The 23,570-nt window shown below is 62.2% G+C and overlaps 1 protein-coding gene across 3 annotated transcripts in view; it reads left to right on the top strand.

The window, feature by feature from the left end:
- ADAM33 (ADAM metallopeptidase domain 33) overlaps positions 1–23,570 on the top strand; it is a 64,963-nt gene that overhangs the window by 21,476 nt on the left and 19,917 nt on the right. For all 3 annotated transcript variants that reach the window (XM_075931027.1, XM_075931026.1, XM_075931025.1), the window contains exons 4-12: positions 12,931–13,009; positions 16,130–16,206; positions 16,711–16,897; positions 17,329–17,394; positions 19,945–20,016; positions 20,776–20,942; positions 21,044–21,128; positions 21,783–21,925; positions 23,359–23,536. In XM_075931027.1, coding sequence (XP_075787142.1) covers positions 12,931–13,009; positions 16,130–16,206; positions 16,711–16,897; positions 17,329–17,394; positions 19,945–20,016; positions 20,776–20,942; positions 21,044–21,128; positions 21,783–21,925; positions 23,359–23,536 — 1,054 coding nt within the window. The remainder of the gene's footprint in view (positions 1–12,930; positions 13,010–16,129; positions 16,207–16,710; positions 16,898–17,328; positions 17,395–19,944; positions 20,017–20,775; positions 20,943–21,043; positions 21,129–21,782; positions 21,926–23,358; positions 23,537–23,570) is intronic.

The following is a 23,570-nucleotide window of genomic DNA, read 5'->3' as shown; positions in this document are numbered from 1 at the left end:
GTCTGAGCTGCCCCCAACACAACGGGTTAAACTGCAGCAGGGGGGTTTAGGTTGGACATTAGGAAAAACTTCCTACCTGTCAGGCTGGTTAAACACTGGAATAAATTGCCCAGGGAGGTTGTGGAATCCCCATCTCTGGGGATATTGAAGAGCACGTTGGACATACACCTGTCAGGGATGGTCTAGACCAGGGTGGGCAAGAATTTTTGGTGGGGGGAGCACTGCAAGATTTTGGTAAGTGGTCAAGGTCCACACTTTTTTATGGAGGGGTGCAGGGCCTGGGAGGGAGTTTGGGTGAAGGAGAGAGCTCGGGGGAGAGAATTGGGGGGCGGGGGAGGGTGTGGGGGCTGGGAGGGAGCTCGGAGTCGGGGTTGGGGGGCAGGGGAGGCTGTGGGGGCTGGGAGGGAGGCTAAGTGAAGGGGGGTTCCCAACGCATGAAACTTCCCCCTCTCTCGCTGGCCTAGAGACAGAGCGGACAGCCCCACTCTGAGCCTGGGGGCTGCTCCTGTCTGGGGGGCTGGGGAGCGGATCCCCAGGTCGGATCGTGCCCCCCCACCTAGAGGGCTGCGGGTGCCTGTGGCGTGTCTCGGATTGCTGGCTCTCGGCGCTGCCTGCCCTGCGGAGGGGGGACCTGGCCGGCCTGGGGTTGCTCTGCGGCTGGGCTGCATGCCGGCCGCTGTTGCCGCAGGGCTGTTCATCCATCCACCCTGGCTTGTTTTGATAGGGTGGCTCACGGGACGGGTGACCCTGGTTTGTTGTTGTAGGATCTGCTAGAAATCATCTGCTTTGATGGATTTCCTGCCCCCTGCCAGTTTGGAATTCAGCCGCGCTGGGAAGCCCTTAACCCCTTGCTCTCCGTGTATGCAGCACCGTAGCGTCTGTGGGCCCTGCTCGGTTCAGCAATGTTCGCCGCCCAGCAGGGCAGGGTGGGGCCGGGAACTCTCTTGCATTGCCAGGGAAACTGAGGCGGGGAGGCTAAGTGACATGCCAAGGCACACAGGTTGCTCTGTGGCAGAGGAGGGACTTGAACCGAGGGTCCCAGACTCCCAGCCCTGGACAAAACCCACGGGCGCCCTTCCTGCCACGCAGGGCCGGCTTCCCCGCAAATGCCTGGCCCAGGGAGCTCCCAGTGACTCCAGCCCCCGGTGCCGGCCGAGCGAGAGGCACGGAGCTGAAAGCTGAGCTCTTTGGACTCCGCAGGGAGAGGCGGCCAGACTGTTTGGATTTTAGCTGCCAGGCTCCTGGGGCGCTCGCTGGCGGGGAGGGGCCGGGTGGTGCCGGGGCCCCGCTGGGATTTGTTTGTAGACAGGCTGGGCCGGGGAGGAGAGGAAGAAACCAGCCACAGCGGAGGCCAGAGAGAGGATCTTTGGCTTCCTCCCGAAGGCAGCAGCAAAAGGGCCGAGCGCCGGTTGGATCGGGCAGCGCAGGCCGCCCGGCGTGAGAGCGGGAGGAAAGAGAAGCCCTTGGAGCGTGCAGGCAGGAAGGGGGTGAGAGAAGCCGTAACGATTGCTGGGCTGAATTGGGCCGTCTGGTTCCATCTCCCACCCCTGCAGCACGGCCTGGGGGGGCCCTGCCAGCCCCCCGGGGCACTGGGGCGGATCCCTGCCTCCAGGGAATCTCCCCTCTCTGCCTCCTCCTGACCCGGCGCAGCCTCCGACCGCACCGACCGCTCCTCCGTCTCGCCTCCCTCTGGCTGCCACCGTGGGCCCCACCCTGGGTCCACCCTGGGTCCACCGGTGTCAGCAGTGGCCAGTTGTCGCTTCCACGGCGGGCCCACTGTTCTCCCGCCGAACACGGCGTGTGGCTCGGCCGGGGGAGGGTGAGCGGAGGGAGGGATTCCTTCCTGACCCCGCATGCCGGCAGCCTGTGCCCTGAAGCCTGCGGGTGGCTGATGCTCGGGGGGGTCGTGGCCAGGGAAGAGGGCGAAGGACAAACTGTGGCAGCAGCTCTAGTGGCAAGAAGCTGGAATGGGAGGAGAGAGGGGGCAGGAAGAGGGAGCTGAGGATGGGGCAAGGGCGGCTGTGAAAAATCATGGCCTAGTGGTTAGAGGCTGGGGCCTCGGAGTCAAGGGGGCTGGATTCTAATCCTGCCTCAAACCCAGCTGGGCCAGGTCCGAGAGCAGCCCAGGCCAGAGCAGGTATTTCAGGCTCGGCCAGACCCGGGGCCCGTGCTCTGCTCGCTAGGCCGCTCTGTCTTTGCTTCTGCTGCTGGCTGGACTCCAGCTTACGTGGCCCGGCTGGCCTTTGCTGCCCGGACACAGCGTGTGATCTCAGCCGCGCCCCCTGCGCCGGCCTGGAAACGGGGCTGCGTAGACCTGCCGGGGTCTCCGTCCCAAGCTCGTCCCCGCATGGGGGTTTGCACCAGCTGGTCTCCGCAGGGGGGTGACTCGGGGGCACCTGGCCGCGAGGAGCGAGCTGGGCGTTGCTGGCGCGTGTGCGAAATGAACGAAAGGCATCTCCCCAAGGCGGCACGGCCTGTGCACAGCTGGCCTGGGCCGTGGAGGGGCCTCTTGTAGCCCGGGTCACGGGGAAGAGGCCGCTAGACTTTGCTCCGACTCCCCCTCCCCCTCCCCCCGATTGCCGGGAAGCAAGTGGAAGTTGGCCCTGGAGAGCGAGATGCTCCCCCCTTGGGGCTGTGGCGAGGCCGGTGTTTCCCACGGTGCCCCCCGCACCCGGCCCCTCAGCCTGCCAACGGGACGATTTCACCTCCCCCAGCTGAAGCGATATCACCGGCCCTGCCCTGGCTCTTCTGCCCTGCAGCGGAAGGACCAACCCTGGGAGCTTCCTGCTTCTGGGGCCCGCCCTGAGCCAGCTGGGGCATTGTGCATCTCACCGGAGATTTCATCTCTCGCTTTTCCACGGCCCACGCCCACCCCACCCTCGGCTCCCGCCCCGTCGCTCAATCAGGACTCCCCCCCCGGTCCCGCCCCGCGATAAAGCCCCGGGAATGTGCCGAGTCTGAAGCGTATGGTGCGGTGGATCAGACGTGCCCAGCGGCTCTGCGGGGTCGGCCAGGCTGTGGGAGGCTGGAAATCTCCCAGGAAAAGGCTCTTCCTCGGGGATTTCTGGCTCTGCTCGGGAACGCAGTCCCTCCGCGGCGTCTCGTTCCTCGCCCAGCAGGCACGGGGGGGGGCAATGACTTCGGCCCAGTGTGGCACGTTCAGCAGAGAAGGGCGGGTTCGTGGTGTGTGGCCCGGCCTGGCTGTACGTATCGGTCTCCCCATTGGCTCACTGGCCGGCTGCGCCCAAGGCCAGCTCCTTGGAACAGCGGCACGTGGGCCCCCAGTGGCGTTTTCAGATGTCCTGCGTGGGGTTTTCAGCAGCTCCTCGCTGTGCCCACGGTTCAGCCGGTGCTGGGGCTCACACAGCCTCCTGCTGTTCCAGACTCTCCCGGCACCCACCAGTTGCGGCAGGACCACGAGAGGATGCTGGTGCCTCCCCCAGCCGCCGGTGTCTGCCTGCCACGACTCCCACCAGCTTGCCCTCGGCTCCCACGTTAGCGAGGCTGCTCCGCCCGGGCGGCAACGTCTCCTCTCGTGGGAGCAGGTGCGGATCGGCACGGGCGCGAGCAGCAGCCTTTCTCCCTGGCCTGGGCTGCTGGGCTGCTCGGCTTCTCCTGGCCTGAGACCCGCTTCCGAGTGGGATCTGGCGGGTACACGGGGGCCGAAAAAGTAGCCAGAGAAAAGACCACAGCCCTTCCCTGCCAGCAGCCCTGCCGCACATCACATGTCGCCTGGAGCCTGGCCCGGGCAGGAAGCATTTGCGGGTAGATTTGACTTGCAACCCAAGTCAAACAGAGAGACGCTCTCCGCAGCAACCGAGCCGAGAGACGGGGGAGAAGGGGGGGCCGGAGACACAGCTACCGTCATAACCCTCTCGGCCCCGGTTCTCCTCTCTCCAGCTCTGCTCTCCCCCGGTGGGTCTCCACTGACCTCAGGGGAGCTGCTGCGGGTGGCAGGGCCGGAAGGGCAGTGGCAGCGTTCGTCTGGCTGGACCTGCTGCCTGGGTGGAAGCCAGGGCAAGCAGTTCGCAGGCACCTCCGTCAAACCTGGCCTGTGACCTAAACCTGGCCTGAAGGAATTGGACTTGTTAGTTTGGAAAGGAGAAGACCGAGAGGGGACAGGACAGCGGTCTTCAGGTATCTAAAAGGGTGTCACAGCGAGGAGGAAGAAAAATTGTTCTTGTCAGCCTCTGAGGACAGGACAAGAAGTAAGGGGCTTAAACTGCAGCAAGGGAGGTTTAGGTTGGACATTAGGGAAAACTTCCTGCCTGTCAGGGTGGTGAAACACTGGAATAAATTGCCCAGGGAGGTTGTAGAACCCCATCTCTGGAGAGATTTAAGAGCCGGTTGGACAGACACCTGTCCGATGATCTAGAGCAGCCTTTCGGAAAGTGGCGTGAGCTTGGCCTCAGGCCCGGCCTTGGCGCACCAGACATGAGCTCCTGAAGGAATCACTCTCAGAACTGGCCGCCCCGGTTTGTTTATTTACTGGCGCCGTGGCCGCAAAGCCTCGCGGCTCCCATTGGCTCTGTTTCGTCCTGTGCAGCCAATGGGAGCTGCGAGGCTCTGTGGCCGCAGCGCCAGTCGGTAAACACACTGTGAATGGATTTCTGGGAGCGATGCGGCGGCACGCTTTCAGAAACACGCGTCTGGACGGGGCTGGGCCCTGTGGGGAGGGACGGGGACGGGGCTCGAGGGCTGCGCGAGGTCCCTTCCAGCTCTAGGGTTCTAGGATTCTGTGAAAGCTGTTCCCTCCGATGGCTGCTCGAAGTCTGGGCGAAAGGAGCTGGTGGGTCTGAGCCCAGCCTCCTTACAGGGCTGCCTGCTTCTCAGACTCCCTGGCCCGGGCAGGGGGCAGCCTGTGGCCCTTCGAGGGTCTGTGTGTGGCCCACAAGACGTGTTGTTTCCCACTGCCCACGTGTGGAGTTGCCGAGTTTGGCTGGTTTCCGTCTGCGTCACTACCGGTGTCACTAAGTGACTCGCACGCAAAGCCAGGGCCCGTGGGGGGAGGCGGGTGCCGACTGCAGACAGCACTGGCGGTGAGAGCCGGGTGCTCCCTCTGCGGCCAGGCCCAGCGCTGCCCCGGTTCCCTCCGCGTCTCCCGCCAGTTCTAGGGACGCCAGCGCAGCGAGCCATCCGGCCCTCTCCCGGGAGTCCCTCTTGGGTCTGACCGTCCTGCCGCCACTGGGATGCAGGAGGCCCCACACGTGGCCCGCTCTCCGGCCTCGCTTGCCCCTCGCTGCCCGGCCCCTTTGTTGGCCTCTCAGGCTAGGGGTCTTGGGCAGAACCGGCTGGGAGCGGGAGGAAACGCAGCAGCGTGAGCTCGTGCCCGGCCTCGGCGCACCGGACTGGACTCGGCAGGGTTTTGACCAGCGCCCCGCGCAGCCTGGCACTTCCCCCTCCGTGCTGCGCCGCGGATGCTCCGGGTTTCTCGCTGGCCGCTCCGGCCTGACGTTGCCTCGGGCTGTGCTGTGGGTGCCCGTTTCCGGGCCGACCGCCGGCCTGGTGCTCGCTTTGCATGTGGCGCGCTCCCGACACAATGGCAGAGTTTATCTTTCTCTGCGCCCTGTCCCTTCAAGGGCCGGGGGCTCTGCCCAAGGAGACACAGCGGGGGAGGAGGGTGTGACCCAGGGAGACTGGGGCGCTGTGCAAGCTGCATTGGGTTATTTGGATGTGGCAATCAGTAAAACCTCAGTTTCAAGCCAGCTCCCCACTCGCCCAGCCCGATGCAGTACAAGGCACATGACACACACTAGGGTACGTTTGCTTACATTGCTGCAGCGCCGGGAGGCAGTGGTCTTGGCCTCGGTCCTGGAACAGGGTATAACCTTTGTAACCCTGATCCATGTCCGCGATGGGGAAGGTGATAAAGATCAGTCTCTGCCCAACAGTGTCGTGTTTCTCCCCCGCCGCTGTGATTACAGCGCGCACCGTGTGTGAGTGGGGCGTGGGGACCACTTCCAATGTCCCCCTGACTTAATGGGATGGGCCCCGTGCCTGTTCTTCCTTCGTTATCACCAGGCCATAAGCGCTTGGAAGCCAGCCTGGTTTGCGGCTGTCTGGCTGCCTTGGGTAACGAGGGAGAAGCCAGAAGGAAACCCGAGCCCAGTTTGGTTGGAAAATGCTGACCTCTGAAGAAGTCTGATGAGTCACGCTGCTGGCTGTGAGCAGAGAGCAGCAGGGTCCCCTCAGGGAAGCGCGCACGGGGGGGCATGGACGGAAGTGGCTGGGCACGAGAGGGGTGTGTACACGCGTAAGGCTTGTGCAAAGGTGCTCGTGTCCCTGGGAGGAGCACAAGGCCGTTTGTGTGTTTGCATTCACCAGGGGTGGTGGTGTAACCCATGTGAACGGAGGGTGTCGCTTCTCCCTCGACTGCTGGTCCCCAAGGTGATAACAGCCTCCTACTGCTGCCGGCAGAAGGGACTGTTCCGGTAGCTCCAGTGGTGGAGAGCCGTGCTGCGAGGGGCAATGTCGCAGGTTCAGACTTGCTGGTGCTGTGTGACAAAGACAGTTACCGAGAGCTGAGTGTGGGTGGGGAGATGTCTGTGTCTGTCTGTTTACAAGAATAGTCACATGGACAGACACAGCCCCTGAAGGATTTAACTAAAAATATGGAACTCCCCCTCCTTCTCCCCCACCCATAAAAACCCGGGACAAAATTCTGATGAGAGAAAAAAAGGGGGAGACCAAAGTTGTTGAGAGGAAAAAAAAAAACCCAGCATGGCCCCTTTAAGAAAAGCCTTTGAAGCTTTTCCCCAGTGGCCATCTTGTTTTCCTGATCAAGCCAGAAGACAACTTCCCTGCAGAACCAGGTAAGCGGGTGGGTCCAGGGGGCTCGGGTGCTGGGCCCGGTTGCTGAGTGTGTCGTAGGGTTGCCAGGTGTCTGGAAGGGGAAAAAAAAATCAGAAAATAGGGGACATTTTAGGTGTTCAGTATTTTCGGAATTTTTTTTTTACTGGACAGGAGGTGAAAATACCGGACTGTCTGGGTCAATACCAGACACCTGGCAACCCTAGTTGGGAAGCCAAGCGAGAAGCCAACCCCCCTCCCACCGATCTAGCCAAGTGAAGAGAAAAAAGCCCCTCCCAGATGTGGGCCCCGACTGAGAAGCAGTGGCCTCCCTCGGCAGAGAGAGCCACGGGTCTGAGCCACTATGGCAGATGTGTACCCGGCCACAAGATCACATCCCCGCTGCGTGAGTTCAGGGAGGGCAAATTGATTCCCTGGCACTGTACGGCACATGCCCCTTGGAGTGAGCTGAGGTCTTGTGTCTTGCGTGGGCATGAAAGATCCCATATTGTAACCACAAGGCTTTGCACTGCTGTGTTTGGTCAACATACCCCCTATCACTGCTACCCTCCTCCCCCCCAGAAGTGGCTGCATTTTAGTGGGGCTGGCGTCGCCCGTTGGTGAAAAATGTCTTGTTTTCTTTAGTGGCAGTGGCCCTGTCACCACGCACTAGTCTCTGGTCAGATCTTGCCCCCGCGCTCTGCTCTAGTGACGCCCGGGTGGAGCGCCGGGAGCAGAAGCCGATGGGGCTACAAGCGCAGAGCGTGCTCCTGGCCCCCTACACGTGGGGCACAAAAGGTCATGCGGCCCAAATTTAGCTCCCTTGTAATTGCCGTGCGGCCCCTGAGGTGGCTGGGGGGAAGCCACGGCTCGGTCGGGGCCGGCGGATTGGCCCAGGCCGGGGCGGGGCGGCGAGGAGTGGGTGGTCCGAGAAGCCACAAACAATCCACAAGTAAGTGTTCCAGCCGGGCTGGCTGCCAGGGAGACAGCAGGGGCGGGGGAATGGTTGGCTGCTATTTTCTGCAACTTGCTTTTCCCTCTCTTACTGCGGAATAAAGCAGATCGGGGGGGGGGGGGGCGGACGGGGGGGGGGGGGGACGACAAGGGCATGGAAGTAACCCGCCTCTTTAGAATGGGAGCTGCAGCTGATGGAAATCAGGGCAGCTCCTCTGACTTAGTGGAGCCACATTGATTGACACCCGCTGGGGAGCTAGCCCTTTGGCTCTGATCCTGCAAGGCGCTGACCCTCATCTGCCACCGCGGATCTCACCTTCCAGCCCGCAGCAGCAGCATCCTTGTGAGGCCGGGTGCCCGGTACCGGGCACGGTACTACATGGACGGCAGCTCAGCGTGGATCTCCCTGAATTCGGGGATGCAGCCTCTTGGGTGTCACTCCTGGGAGCTTAGCACCTTGCCATCCTTGGGAAGGCCTGGGGGGCTGGGCCCAGCCTGTCAGCAGAGAGGGAAGGGCCCAGAGCAGAGGCAGGGGCTGGGAGAGGGAGGATGGCCAGGAAGGAGGGAGCAGGTGGGGAGGGGAGGAGAGGGTGAGTCACTGCTGCCCTGGAGCTGTTTCTGGCCCACTGCCCTCCCCCCTCTTGTGGCTGGGTGCAGGGACCCTGTTGGGCTCCTCTTCCCTGCCCAGGTGGGGATGGGCGTCTGTCGGCATCTTCCATGTGACTCCCAGGGGCGGAGAGCCTCTGAGAGCACCCCTCGTCTCTCCCCCGTTCCCGCCCGGGCATGGAAGTTCCCTGGGGCTCAGCCACCTAAGCAACAGCTGCCAGCCCCATGGATTCCTGGGGGCCATGTGATCAGCCCCCTGCCCTCTCTGACCTCCTAGGCAAGCACTCTGCCTGGCGCTTTGAGGGGGCGCTGGGACTTCATCCCAGCCATTCTCGCTGTGCCGGTAGTCCTGCGGGGCCGGGTCCAGCAAGCTGCCCTCTCAGCAGTGTGGGTTGGCCCTGGCTGACCCTGGAACGGCTCCCCCCAAGAGGGCTGCCTTTAAGTGGTAGCTATTCGTGCGGGAGGGGCAGGCCAAGGTCCCATGTACTCGGTGCCAAGCTGAGTTCTGTGGCAAGCGCCCTCGATCCGGCCCCAGTTTTGTGTCCGTTCCCATCTCGATGTTTGAAAACCCACATTGTGAGCAGCCCCGAGGTACCGAGGCTGAATTCAGCTCATGTAGTGTCTCCATGGACCGTGTGGGGCTGTGTCCCGGAAACGGCCGGAGGGCTGTGTGGCAAGCTGGGAGGCACAGGGGGCTTCTGGCACCTGGAGAGGCAGGTTGGGATTGTGGGCATGTCACGGCTCAATTCCCCAGCCTGGCACTTCGAGTGTAGAGATGGGGGTCGGCTAACAGAATAAACTCTGTAAGCACCTGTCTCTGTAACTCCCCAGAGACAAACTTGTCCGGTCTCAGTTCCCCTTAAACCCAACAGGAAGAGGATCGATCGCTGCCACCACCCAAGTGAAGTTAAAAAATATATAAAATAAACCCTTTTCGGGGGAATAGATCATGTGAAAATCCCCCCTCTGCCCCAACCTCTGTTTTGCTTGGAGTTGGGAAAGGGAATCTGCAGAGAACAAGGGGTCTCTGCCCCTCCCTGGTAACTTAGGCACGTTGGTTTAAGGACACACAAATCAACTAATACCTGTTAATCAAAACAAAAAGAAAACACTTTTATTATCAAAACACAACTATTGTTACAAGCATAGTAAATGACTGGGTGTTAAAAGCCATGGAGTGAAATAGACTCGGGGGAATCTCTGGGTTTTAATCCTTAGTTACGAAAGAGAAAAATAATTAACCAGCTCAGACACGATTTCCAAACAAGGAAAACAATAGAACGTGATGTGCTATATAAACTTTTCTCTTACTTACACATTTCAAGGAGTTCATTCCTGGGAAAGCCCGACTCCCCTGTTACCTCAGGGAAAAAACTGCTCTGATCTCCAACAAAAGGAGAGAGGGGAAAAAAACCCACCCCTCTCTCGGTTTGAAATTCCTATCTGCCTTTCATTGGCTGAATACCCGAAGCCCCCTCCCTCACTTGCATTTCCAGAGTTGCTTAACCCTTTCCTCACTCAGATAAGTCAGACTCTCCTTAGCAGCTCCTATACCTGACAGGGCAAAGCAACCTGGCTGGATGTTTCTGCCCAACGGCCGGGTGGTGAGAGAGCTGATGGGGTTAACGTGCACTCTGCCCTCATCAGCGCTCCGCTCACACCTCTCTGAGCAGTTGCTTCAGGCTCTCTGCACACTCAGGCCTTGCTTCTCTGAGTCACGTGGCCAAAGCTCCTTCAAAGCCAGGAGGGCAAGGAGGTGTTTCTGAAATGGAAGCAGAGACTGGCGCACTAGGGCAGAAGCCACGGCCAGCGTGTGCGGGGCCAGGCACGCAGCGCTTGTGCAGCCCTCGGGCGTCCGGTGGGGTGCCGGCTCTGTGGGGCCTCTCAGCGTATTCCGCAGCCTGGTCTACATGGCCGACGGCTGAGGCCGCTGTGCCCGGGAACGCTGGTTTCCCAGGCGAACAGGCCGCGTCATTCGCAGTTTCCCTCCTGTCGTTTGCTCGAGCGCAGCCCACGGCTGCAAGGGGCTGGGGGACTTGGGCCATCTTTGCTCTCCCACCCACAGTGGGGTCATCCCTGCTTTCCCCCGTCCTGCCCCGGGCAGGAGCCCCGACGGAAGCAAACGCCGCCTTTTCTGTGGCTTTCACGCGCGCTCGGCCTCTGGTGATTTGACAGCCAGCGGCGATTTGTCAGCGGGGGGCTGGGTGTGGGGCAGCTGCCGTGGGGCTGTGGAGAGCTCGCAGGCAGCTGTGGGTCGGTGACTCGCTGGCGGGGGCAGGGCCGGTACAGGAGGCGGTGGATGGCTGCCGTGTCTCACAACCAGCTTCCTCTGGCTGAGGAAGCTGCTGTTGCTGTGTTGTCTCAGCACTTGCAGCCTCTCGGGGCTGTATTCTCACACCTCCCTTTCTGAGGGGGCCAGGTGCCTGGCCCAAGGGGGGGCAAAGCAGGGCCATGAACCCTAGTCTCCCAGACCTAGCTGGTGCCCTAACCACTAGGCCATTCTGCCCCTGGAAACACACCACGGCTGCAGACTGCTCTGTCGGCACAGGGCTGGGCCCCCACAGACACCCCAGCCCCGCTGGCTCCCCCCAAACTAGGATCCTGCTTTTGCTCTGCGGCTTTGCCACGTTTGCTCGTGTCCCCTCCCACCCAGTGAAAGGCCGGTTTGCTCCCTCTGCCCGCTGGGTTTTTCCTCGTTCCGTTCCCACCCTCGGCCGGGCAGCGTTCACGTGTGGGGACCAGCGCACGGCAATGCCGTTGCCATGGTGATTTGTCGTGCCCTGCGGCAGCAGGTCCCCGGCGGGTCGGGGGCTTCTCCCGTCTGCGGGTTGGCCGGGCTGTAAACTGGCTGCTGGGCATCGCGTGGGCTGCTCTCTAGAAGGTAATAGCCTACTACTGGTGCTAGCCACGGGCGCTCTTTCTTCAGCTTCTGCGGTAGAGGGGTTGTGCTTTGGTGCTGGGTTCAAACTGGCGCCCCTGCCCCTGGGGAGGGAAGCGAGGCATGCGTAGGTGGAGGCGAGACTGTATCATGAGGTGTTACCTTGTTTGGTCTCTGGCCTGGATGCCATTTCCCGGGGACAGACCTCATGGGCTGTGGCTGCGTTTTGTCTCGTTTCTCCGGAGCCATCCTGCCCGTCCCCTGGACAGACACACCTGCCCGGCTCCCGGCGCTCTTGCCTCCGTCCCCCGAGGCCGGTCCCATTGGTGACAGCCTGTGCTGAGAGGGGAGCCCGGGCAGCCAGGACGGGGCAAAGCACATGTGGCGCAGAGGCCTTTGGGAAGGAGCCGGAGGGGCCGGGCTGTGGGGTTGGCAGCAGCCCACGCGGGAGGCATCTCTACGAGCAGGCCGGGGCCCGCGCCCCGCTCTGGGCTGAGCTGCCTTCGCTCCCTGGCCCCTGACTGCTTAGCGCCAGGGCGGGGCAGGCCGCAGGGGCCCGAGGGGGCCAGCGACAGCCACCCCCTGTGGGGAAGGCCAAGGGGCGACTCGCAGGGAAAGCGGAATGGTGCCCCACATCGGCCTCGATGTGCAGAGCCATAGCAATGGGGCAGGTGGAGAAGGGGGGGGGTGAGCTGGGGAGGCCCAGAGGCTTTGTTTTGATTGGCTCCCTCTGTGGAGCTGCCTCAGTTTCCAAGAGAACAGCACCATGGGGGCCGGTCAGGGGCTCTGGGCTTGGCTTTGTGTCCTAGACACTACTGGCCCTGTCCCTGCCCCTCTCCCCCCCGATCAACCCCTTCCGTTCCTGCCCCCAGGCAGGGCTCTCCTCTACCGGCCTACCCCTGCTTCCCCCCGTATCAGCCCCAGCTCCCCTCCTGTTTGGCTGGGTGTGTCTAGTTGTGGGAATGCGGCTCTAGGGGTGTGCGTGTCTCCTTGGTGTGTTGTGTGGATCCTCGTGTGTGTGTGTGGGGGGGATGTGTCTGTGTTCAGTCCCTGGGGGGTGTTTTTGTGCGGGGGGTGCAGGCCTGTGTGGTTACAGGATGCGGCGTGGGTACGCACCGGGCACGTGCAGGCTGTTCCATGGGGAGGTGGGAAGGGCTGTCTGTGGGGCTGTCCAGCCCCGTCTGGCTCTGGCCTCGCGTAATGCCCTCCCCGCACCCCGACCCGTCAGACGCAGGGCGGGGCTGCCTGCTCCGGGTGCGAACGGCGTGTGAGTGATTCCCAGTGCTCCTTGGGCCTGCACGCCCGCCTGTGCCGGAGAGGAATAGGTGTGAAGCGGGGGTTCGGCAGATCCGGAGCAGCGACCGGGCAGCCTTCCACCGAAGCGACCCCGGTCCGGGGCACTGGGCCGAGGGGCAGTGCCCAACCCAGCCCCGTCTGACCAGGCAGGGCGGCAGTCAGTACCAGCCTCTGTGCCGGGGGCCCAAACCCGCCAGGTAGCAGCTCGGACCGGTTGGCAGCCAGGCTGGGGCAGTGGCTTTGGGTTGCTTCTGGCCCGAGTAGCAGCCTGGGGCAGAAAGGCGCTAGGTCTCCCCTCAGGCCCTCTGCCCCATTTCCTGGGCCAGTGCCTGCCCCTCTGAGGCAGTGAGACCGGCACTTCCCGAAAGGCCTGGGGTTGCTCACCGGGTTCTCCTCTGCTTTCCCAGCAGGCTGCTGTCACCGGACTACACCGAGACGCACTACACAGCCGGCGGGCAGCGGGTGACGCTGGCTCCCAACTACACCGTGAGTAGGGTGCCCGGCGTCACAAAGGGCAGGGGCGCGGGTAGCTCGGCTCTCCTGGCTAGATTCCCTTTCGTTCTGTCCGCCTCGCCCCCGCGCCCGGGGCCTGATCCTCTTCTACAGGCGGCTGACAGAGGCCTTCAAACGTTCACCTTTCCGCAGCGTTTCGAACGTGGCAACTCAGACCACGGGGGAAAAGGCTGGCCCGTCGTGCGACACTTCCTCCTGGATTTTCACCTGCCCTACAGCATGTGAAAAAGAGGAATCAATGAACATGTTACATTTTGAAAAACAAAGGAAACGGGGCAGGGGGAAATCACCAAATTCCCTCTCCCCTTTGTTTTGCTTTTTGGCCAGCTCTCTGCTTTTGAGATCCCGTCTTAATGGTGCAGGCTGGACAGACTAGACAGACACATGGTGTGTGTCTGGGAGGGGGGAAACTGAGGCACTGAGTGGTCAAGTGACTTACCCAGGGCCACGCTGTAGGTCAGTGGCAGAGCCAGGATTAAAAACCAGGGCTCTGGCCTCCCAGGGCCGCACTGCTTTCTCAACCCACTTGGAGCTGGATTCTGTTCCCAGGCCGCATCCTGCTGCCAAGACCCATTGTTTTTAGGGGTGTGCTCGGCCGAGCACCCGATGGCACGAAGCAGCCGCCGTCTGCCCAGGCAGCAGGAGCAGGACCCAGGCTGTGCAGAAGCCATAGAATTATAGACTACTAGGACTGGAAGGGACCTCGAGGGGTCATCGAGTCCAGTCCCCTGCCCTCATGGCAGGACCAAATACTGTCTAGACCATCCCTGATAGACATTTATCTAACCAGCTCTTAAATATCTCCAGAGATGGGGATTCCACAACCTCCCTGGGCAATTTATTCCAGTGTTTAACCACCCTGACAATAGGAACTTTTTCCTACTGTCCAACCTAAACCTCCCGTGCTGCAGTTTAAGCCCATTGCTTCTTGTACTATCCTCAGGCCAAGATGAACAAGTTTTCTCCTTCCTCCTTATGACTCCCTTGTAGATACCTGGAAACGGCTATCATGTCCCCCCTCAGTCTTCTCTTTTCTAAACTAAACAAACCCAATTCCTTCAGCCTTCCCTCACAGCTCATGTTCTCTAAATCTTTAATCATTCTTGTTGCTCTTCTCTGGACCCTCTCTAATTTCTCCACATCTTTCTTCAAATGCGGTGCCCAGAACTGGACACAATACTCCAACCGAGGCCTAACCAGCGCAGAGCAGAGCGGAAGAAGGACTCCTCGTGTCTTGCTCACCACACTCCTGTTCATGCCTGTTAACAGCCACGCCGGCGTCTGCGTGCACCTCGCTGCCACAGTATCTGGGTCTGTTTCCCTACAGGGAGAGGTGACCCTGAAACCCCCTCGCCTACCCCACCCCCATTCCTACTAGCCTATTGTCCGGCACCAGCTTTGAAGTGCAGCAAAACACGGTTCTGTGGCCAGTGGAGATGGAGTCGCGGGCGGCGAAGGAGTCCAGATCTGTCCACAGGACTGTGCCACCCGCCACGCCCCACTTGCTGTCACCCGCCCCAGCTGTCAGTCGAGTCTATCGGGGGCACCAGAGCCTCAGGATTAAACCTGTTCCCTTTCCTTTTCCTTTCTCCACTCATTCCCACAACCCCATGGATCTTTTCGTTCCATCCCAATGTGGAACAGGCTAAGTGTTCTGTCCCTGGGGTATCTGTCTCTTACCCCACCCCCTCCCACTGGCCAGCTCACCCATGGGGGTGTGGATCCCCCCCGGCGCCCTGCTTCTCCTCTGCCCTGGGGCAGGCGTGGTGTCTGGGCGGGAGGGTGGGCGCAGGAGCAGGCTGGGGGTGGGAGGGTGGGGCAAGGAGGCAGGTTGCAGAATGAAGTGGGGGGGTCTGTGCGGGAGGGTGGGGGTGGAAGTGGAGGGGGGGTGCAGGGTCTGGGCAGGAGGGGGCCCTCAGGGCTGGAGCAGCAGCTCTACAGTGCTAGGAGGGAGAAGCCCCAAGGCTCTCTCCGGGATAGTTCGGCCCCGTGGGGTGGGCGTGGTGCGTCCCTGGCTCTGCGCAGCCCCTGGACGGCGTTGGCACCGGCCCTGAGGGGCAGAGGCAGGCCCCGAGGCCGAGAGCCGGACACGCTCCCGCCCAGCGCAGCTCGCCGGGGGAACCGCCGTGAGGAGCCGCGGGGGCCGACACACGGAGCGTGAGGAATGCAGGCAGCATAGGGCCGCCTGTGTCTCTTGGACGGGATACAGCCCGTCCCAGGGCAGGGAAAGAGAAACCCGCAGAAGAAGGCATCCACTCTCCTCCCCTCCCTGCCCCGCACCACACGCTTCAGGCCTTCCTGCCCTGCCAGTGGCTTCTCACTCCGACCCCACCTCATGGGTATCTGCCTCCCCCCTCTCTCCCAGCGGCTGGCCTTTGGATTGTCCTCGCGGGCTGCCCCACAGTTTGGGGGAGATGGTGGTCCAAGCAGGGGGCAGGAGTCGGAAGCCCTGAGTTCTGTTCCTGCCTCTGCCACTGACTTACTCGGTGACCTTGGGCAAGTCACTGCCCTGCCCTGTGCCTCAGTTTCTCCATCTGTAGAGTGGGCATAATGACACCTGTCCATGTTTGTATAGGGAGAGGAGAGTTTGGTCCAGAACCCCTGAGTTTGGGGACCTTTGGCAGCCAGCGCATGGGCAGTGTCTGGCTGTGCTCTAGCGCTGGGTGGGGTTGGTTCTCGGGGAGGGGGGGACCATGTTCCACGTGGGTGCCTGGTGCATGGCCCCGAGCCACCGGAGCGAGGTGCTGGAAGTGAAAGAGCTCTGATCCCAGGGCAGACACTCTGCGGGGATCCCGGCCCAGCCCACGCTGGTGTCGACGGCGCAACGCTCGTTGCCTTCCGTGGCCGGGCGATGGGGCCAGGGCGTGCCGTGCCGGGGGAGGAGTCTGGCTCGGTGCCACACCCACCCTGTGGAGGGAGCCCTGAATTCCCCGCCCTTAGAGGGGAAGGGTGGTTGGGGGGCACGATGCACTCTTGGCTTGGGGTCCAGCAAGGCTGGTTTGTCTCCCAACAGTGGGCGGGACTAGCAAGCGGCAGGGTCTGTCTGTCTGGCCCCTGGTAGCCAATCACGGCCGTCCTTTGCCCTTTTCCCAGGATCACTGTTATTACCACGGTCACGTGCGAGGGCACGAGGGCTCCTGGGTGGTTCTCAGCACCTGCTCAGGGATCAGGTAAGGAGGGGAGTTCGACACGCGGGTGCAGGGGCCGGCCCGGTCTGTGGCACACGACAGAGGAGGGAGAATTCAACCCTTCTTCCTCCTGGCCAGGGTGGTGCGTGGGCGTGGTTCTAGGCACTGGTGAATAGCCACGTGGTGGGCAAAGGCGAGACTCACCAGCCAGACAGTCTACACGTAGCCCCCAGCTGATCCTGGCTTCTGGGGAAATGCTATGGGGAGCCGTGGGTCAGCTGGGATTCCCAAATGCTTATCAGATAGTCGACTAGTCTAACATCCCTGACCCCGCCCAGCCCTGAGGGAGAGGCAGGACGTTAACGTGTCATTAGCCATCGGTGTGTAAGTGCGTTGCTGGGCCAACGCCCTCGCTCACGTTCTTGGTGCTTCTGTCTCTGTTCTGCTCGCCTGGCTCTCTTGGTCAAAGCTGCCCTTTCGCGCCCCGTGGGCAGGGAGCGATCGCCCAGTTCCTTTCCCAGTCACCCCTCTCCTCTCTGTTGCCAGCGGCCTGATCGTGCTGAACGACACTGACAGCTACTACCTGAAACCCCTGGGGTCCCCAGAACCCGAGCACCACGTCATCTATAGGGCAGAGCACCTGCCAATCCGAGGCGGGACCTGTGGGCACCGCGGCCTGGGGGGGAGCAGCGTGGCCGAGGTTGCCAGAGGCGTCCAGCTGGTTCATCGGCGGGTAAGGCTTTGGTTTCCTTTTGCTGCTCTGTGCACAGGGCTGGTGGCTCAGCGGGTGATGTTCCTCCCTCTGGGCTGGGCCGGAGCGCAGTGCACTAGCATGGTGTTAACAGTCCTGGAGGGGTCCTGGTTTGGATGAGACGTGAAACTGACGAGTGTGGGGAGCACAGAACCCATAGCGGGTTCCCTGAGATCCGGGCGGGCTTCTTAGTATCATGGTCCCGTGACAAATCAGCCAATTGCGTACGAGCTGCCAGGGTTCTCCTTCCGGCTCCGTGCCTCGGTTTCCCCATCTTCAAAAGCCCTGCAGCATTGCCCAAGGCACGTGCTCTTGACGATCAGGATGGGGGTTGCTGAGAATTTGCACAGGGCCCCGTCTCCAGCCCTGGCTGCCTTTTCCTCCTGTCTGGTGACGTGTGCTTTGTTGTGCAGGCCAAGAGGGACGCCTGGAGGACCCTGAAGTACATGGAGCTGTTCATCGTGGCTGATTACACCCTGGTGAGCACTTAACTCTCAGACACTGGCTCCGATTGATCACCCTCTGGAGGAGCACGGCCGCCTGTCAGGGAGGGAAGCTGGGACAGAAGAGCCAGGATGTCTGTCTGTCTTTTGGGTTTTTATGTTTGTATCTGTCCTTTGGAACAGCCGCGACTGAGCATATCCATCCATCATTATATCCACTCTTAGCCTTCCTTTTGTATCCAGGAGATACTGGCAATTATTACTTTATAAGGCCCACAACCAGTGGTCCCTCTAATTTTTCCCATCACTGTGTGGAATAAATTTTGTTACTTGCACTGAGGTATGGGAGGGGGTGAAGAACCCCAGAAAGGGTTACTCAGGGTTATTCATTGCTCAGCCCCTCTGTATTACAGGCAAAGTAGCCACGTCGCCACCAGCAGCAATAACACTGTCCCTCAGCCTTGCTAAAGGACTTACATGTCCCCCCCTCTCTGCAGTATCTGGATGCCTCACGTCTGTTCATGTATTTTCCCCTGTGTGGCAGAGCGAATGTCCCCATTGTACAGTGGGGGACCTGAGGCATAAGGACACTAAGTGACTTGACTAAGGGCAAATAGGAAAACGGTGGCAGAGAAGAAGATTGAGCTAAATCCCCTCAAAAGTCACGCCCCATTCTGGTCAATGTCATGGCCCTGGGATTTGAAAATTAGTTTCACATTTGCAGATGTTTGCTTCTGACATTTCAGGATGCTGTAGTAACTATGGGGGTCCCGACCCCAGGGGGGAATCACAAAGCTGTTGTAGAGGGGCTGCGGGGTTGCCACCCTTCTTTCTGTGCTACGCTCAGAGCTGGGCTCTGAAGGCCTCTGCAGCCGCAGGAGCTTGCTGGCGGTGGGGGTGGGTCTCATCTCCCCCATGCTCCTGGGAGCACCCCAGCTAGTCCCGGTCGAGCCAGGGAACAGCGTTCCCTGTGAGATGGGCGCTCGTGTGGCTGCTCAGGAGAAATTCCAGTACCGCCTAGCTGATTAGCAGAGCGCCTACAGCTAGGGGTTTTCCCCCCTCCTGGTGGTGCACATGCCTCGGTGCACATAACATTTATTCTGCACATGGATGGAAGAATCCACATGGATGGAAAAGGTTAGCGGGAACGTTGCGACAGTCACAGGATTTTCCCTTCCCCTGCCTGGGCGCTTTCCGCAGGAGATCAGACCCATTTCTGGGTACCACCCCGGGTCAAGCAGAGCCACATTTCTCAGCAAATCAACGATTTGTCTGAAAACCTTCGCCCAGCTTTCTCCATAGCCCTCCCCCGTGTCTCCCTTCCACTGCCTGCTTTGACTTTCCTCCAGCCCATCCTCCGGGGCAAAGAGAATCGCAGGTGCCCAGCTCTGCCCCCCGGTCACATCCCTCGAGCTGGCGCCGTATGGGTCTTGTGGGGCACCGCTAATGCCCGCCCTGGACGTGCTGCGGGCTGCAGCGGGCGCTCCCGGGCCAGCCTCTGCTCTCCGGCTGCCTCGCGCCAGTGGCAAAGCGACAGGAGACGTGAGATTTGGGGGCATGTCCGTGGCTCGGAGGATCAGGCTCACCCGTCAGTGCTGAGAGGGGTCTAGAAAAGCCAGCGTGAAAGGACGGGCGTTAGGCATGCTGAAAGGAAGCTGCCAGCGCCCTGTCCCCATCGCTGCCTTGGAAGGGCTCAGAGAGCTGGTTTCTAGATAGGACGCGCCCTATACCCGCACGTGGCAGGTCTGAACCAATCTCCGCTGGCTACGGGGCCGGTCGAGACCCGGTCGCATTGTAGGGCGCTCCTGGGTTGTCGAGATCCTGCCCGGCCCTTGGGATCAGGGAGCTGTTACCCGTTCTCTTGCCCTCCCCTCCCCGCTCGGCACGAGGGGGCCCAGAGACTGAGGTCCACGGTTCCCACACGGTTGTGCAGGGGTCAGCTGGCTCTGACTCCCTTGGCTTTCCATGCCAAGCCAGTGAACTCACAGACTCCTGGCCTGGCAGTGCGGCGCCGGCTAGTGTCACCCGGCTGTTCCAGGTGCTGAAGAGGGCAGCCCATCCTCCACATGGTCCCTGAGCCGCTACGATGGGGCCCCTGCTGGGCATTAGATCGAGGCGCTGGCCTGGGGGAAGCACAGGAGGACTCTAGGGGCGAAGCTGGGGTCCTGCAGCAGTGCCGTGGGGCAGGGCAGGGACTAACAGCCCACTCGGCCAACGGGCAGGAACCACTCCCTTCCGGCGGGGTGCTGGATGGCAGGAAGAGCCGCTCGCGAAGGGCGCTAACCTAATCTACGCGTTTCCCCTGCTCACACTAACCCCCACCGTCCTGGTCTCGGGCACAGCCGCTCCTGTGGTCAGGGGTCATTTGGCCAGTGGCCGCAGCGCCCCTCAAGCTGTCCCAGATGCCCCCTTGTGGGTGATGGTAACGGCCCCCCCCTCTATCGACTGCGCAGAAACTGCTGTGAGATCCACCCCCACCAGTCCCGTGTGCCAGCTGAGCAAGGTGCCTTAGTCGTGTTGCTTAAGGAGGGCCTAAAATCCGCCTGCTGCCTGGCCCAAAGCCCTCTCCTGCTCCTCTCTCTCCAGTTCCTCAACCAGAATCGCAACCTGGGCCGCACCAAGCAGCGTCTCCTGGAGATCGCCAACTTCGTGGACAAGGTACGAGCCGGAGTGGGCGCCGCGGGTGTGTGTACAGCACCCGGCTCGCTGCGCCGAGCCCCCGCGCCGCACAGGCAAGCCTTCGCCGGCGTCACCGGCCTGTCCCCCGGTCCCCAGGGTGTCGTGTCTCCGTTGAGTCGCAGGCCGCTCGGTGTGGATTCAGCAGCCTGCTCTCCGGGCGGGGAGGGCTCTCCCTGACACAAGCCCTGCCCCTGTGTCGAGGCGCAGAGCTAAGGTTTGGCCCTTCCCTTAGGGCAAAGACGGGGAACCTACGGCCCTGGGGCCGGATGCAGCCCCCCAGGTTGCCTGGATCCAGCCCCCGAGGCTTGGGGCTCCCCCCCAGCCTGCAATGCCACTCCAGCTCCCTGCCATCCCCCTATGGGGCTGGAGCACACAAAATCTACCAGGCTGTGGTGTGGAGGGGACTGTGGGGAGCGTCTTTCTCCTCCTCACTCGAGGGCCACGTCAACGAGGGTTTTTTTTCTTTTTGCTTCTCACGTGTGTGTAGCCCCCGGACTGATTTTTCTGTGGGTCAGCGGCCCCGATCCTAAAAAGCCGCCCCCTCCCCCCCCCCCCGCCATAGGGGCTCCTTGCAGACAGGACTCCCAGTACCCGCGTGTGTCATTGTGAGCGCTGAACGCGCGGCGGCTTTTGTCCCAGGGGGTGGCCGGGGCTCCGTGGCAGAAGCCCTCTGAATCCAGAGGAGCCCCCCGGCGACCCAGCTGTGACATCCCGTTGGGGCGTCTCCGCCCCCCTCAGTTTTACAGGTCTCTGAATATCAAGGTGGCCCTCATCGGCCTGGAGGTGTGGACGGAGAGGGATCAGAGCACGGTCACCAGCGACGCCACCGCCACCCTCTGGTCCTTCCTGCAGTGGAAGAAGACGCTGCGGGCGCGAAGGAAACACGACAACGCCCAGCTGCTGACGTGAGTCCCCCGGTTTGGCTGTGGGTGTCTCCCCCCCCCCCCCCGGTGGGTGTCTCCCCCCGGCCGCACTAACGCGCCCGCCCCCTCTCGTTCCCGGGCAGCGGCAGGACGTTCCAAGGGACGACCATTGGCATGGCCCCGCTGGAGGGGATGTGCAGCGCGGAGAACTCGGGCGGCGTGAGCGCGGTAAGGAGGGGGGGGTCCCATTAGCCCCTCAGTCTCTGGAGCACCCCCACCCGGCTTGCTGCCCTGCGGCGGCCTCGTCTCCTGGGCCAAGCCTGCAGACACGGGGGATCTGCCGACGCCAGCGGCCCGGCCTCGTGGCTGCTTAGCCGCACGCCCAGGCCTGGAGCGGGCAGTCGCCGTAGGCCGCAGGGCGGGGGGCGTAGTGGAGCTCGCCCCCGTCAGCCGCAGCCCTTTCCCGCTGCAGTCGGTGGCCTTGCCGCTTTCTCACGGGGCTGCCCTTGGGCTGGGCCACACCGTCCTGGCCCTGCGCCCCTCAGGGTGGAATTCCGCAGGGGGCTGACTCCCCATTCCAGATCTGACCCTCCCCTGGGCCCCTCCGCTCTCCCCATGGGGACGCTCGGGAGTACAGCCGGACACAGGAGCAGCGGCCCTGGTCTCTGACGTGGGCTCCCTCCCCCATATTGGTTCCCCTCCGAGCTGGGATTCCCCGGCGGACCCCAAAGCTCCTGCCATTGAGGTGCCGCGAGCATCCTCCGCTTCCCTCGTCGCCAGGGAAACCGTCTCCGCCCTTCGGGGCTCCCAGCTCCCTAACCAGGCCGAGCCGCACGGTGGGGGCCCTGATGCCGCCTCCCTCCCTCCCGCTCTCTGCGCCAGGACCACTCGGAGCTGCCGATCGGCGCCGCCGCCACCATGGCGCACGAAATCGGGCACAACTTCGGCATGAGCCACGACAGCCAGGGCTGCTGCGTGGAGGCCACCCCGGATGAAGGCGGCTGCGTCATGGCCGCGGCGACTGGGTGAGAGGGCGCCGGGCGAGGGCGTGGCTGGGCGTGGGGGGCTGGTGCGGGTTTTCCCCACTCCCCTCCCTTCACACCGGCACGTGTGGCCCTGGTCTCTTTCTGGTGCCTGGCGGGTATTTAGCAGGAGGTGAGGTGCTGCTCTTCTGAGAGCCGGAGTCTCTTTGCTCGTGTGGCCTGTGGTTTTGTGGGGAGGCTGCACGCTCCGTCCCCACCTACCACAGCGGGTTTCGCCGACGCCGTGGGTTTCTGTACGCGTGCGGCCACCGAGTCCCCAAGAAGACAAATGCACGAGCCTCCGAAGAGCCACGTCCCGGCTTCCCAGGGCTCGGCGGAGAGCGGAGCTAGCTAGAAAGCAACCCGAGGGAAATTTGTGCCTAAAATAGTACAGCCTTTGCATGCCATGTGTGGGCTGCCAGGGCGACGCAGTATAACCCCACCGTTTTCAGTTCTTCGGGTGACTTATTTCATGGTGCCCATCAGCAGCTCCGTTTCGACAAGGCAGCCGCAGAAACGCGTCAGGCAACGGTCTTTGACAAATAGATTCCTTGGTACGTGAGCACGTCTTTACGGCTCCACAGCCGACGAGAGGGACCGAATCTCACAGAGTCTCAGAACCCCCCCGTCCCCAACCCGGCTGTGGGGCCGGCAGGCTCAGCCTGGCAGGAACCAAGTGTGGGGTGTCAGGACTCTGTGTGGGGCACTGAATGCAGGTGGCGCGACGGGGGGTCCGGAGGCATTGTGGCGTTCTGGGTAGGGGGGAAAGGAATTCTGCAGGGGAGCCAAGTGAAGGAAGTTGGGGCTCGGTGGGGGGTTGGGTGTGGGGTGGGAGGCTGGGTGCAGCTAGTTGGGGCTTACTGGGCTGGAAGTTTGGCTGTGGGAGGGCTCAGCAGGGGGTGGCCCAGGTGCAGCGAGATCCAAATTTGGGGGGGGAGACTTAGCAGGGGGGAGACTGGGTGTAGGGGGCAAAGGGGTCTGGATGCATGGGGTTTTGCAGATGGGGGGTGGTAGCTCCCTGTAGAGTGGCCCCTCCCCCCTGGATGGGGAGCAATGGGGCCAGGCAACAGGGGGTCGGTGGGGAGCTTGCTGCATCCGGGGGACATTTCCAGAGATGGGTGTGATTCCATCCCGCTACCGGGGTGCACAGTAGGCGCCACCAGCTGTGGCATCCCCAGCCCTGGCTCCGAGCATACCGGGAGAGGGAGCTTTTGTCCCCCATGGGTCGTTACTCTTCCACACTCTGCCGCCTGGCCCCAGGGCTGCTGCAAACAGAGCGTGAGTGGTGCACGGGGGTGGATTTCACCCCATGGCTATGGACGAGCCTGCGTTCCCCAACTCCCAGGCATCCGGGCCGCCGGGCGTGGCTCTGTGTGCTCCCTTCTCCCCCTCGGAAGGGGTTGCCCCTGTTTCAGCGTCTCCCCCGCTCTCCGCAGGCACCCGTTTCCCCGCGTGTTCAGCGCCTGCAGCAAGCGGCAGCTGCAGAGCTACTTCCAGAAGGGAGGCGGGATGTGTCTCTTCAACCTGCCCGACACCAAGGACCTGGTGGTGGGCAAGAAGTGTGGGAACGGCTTCCTGGAGGACGGGGAGCAGTGCGACTGTGGGGAGCTGGGGGTACGTGCCTCGGGGCGGCCAGGAGGGCGCGGCC

The sequence above is a fragment of the Pelodiscus sinensis genome, chromosome 5 (genome assembly GCF_049634645.1).
Source record: "Pelodiscus sinensis isolate JC-2024 chromosome 5, ASM4963464v1, whole genome shotgun sequence".
Taxonomy (NCBI): Eukaryota; Metazoa; Chordata; order Testudines; family Trionychidae; genus Pelodiscus; species Pelodiscus sinensis.
Note: the sequence above shows the minus strand (reverse complement) of the source record. Positions and strands in the feature narration are given on the sequence as shown.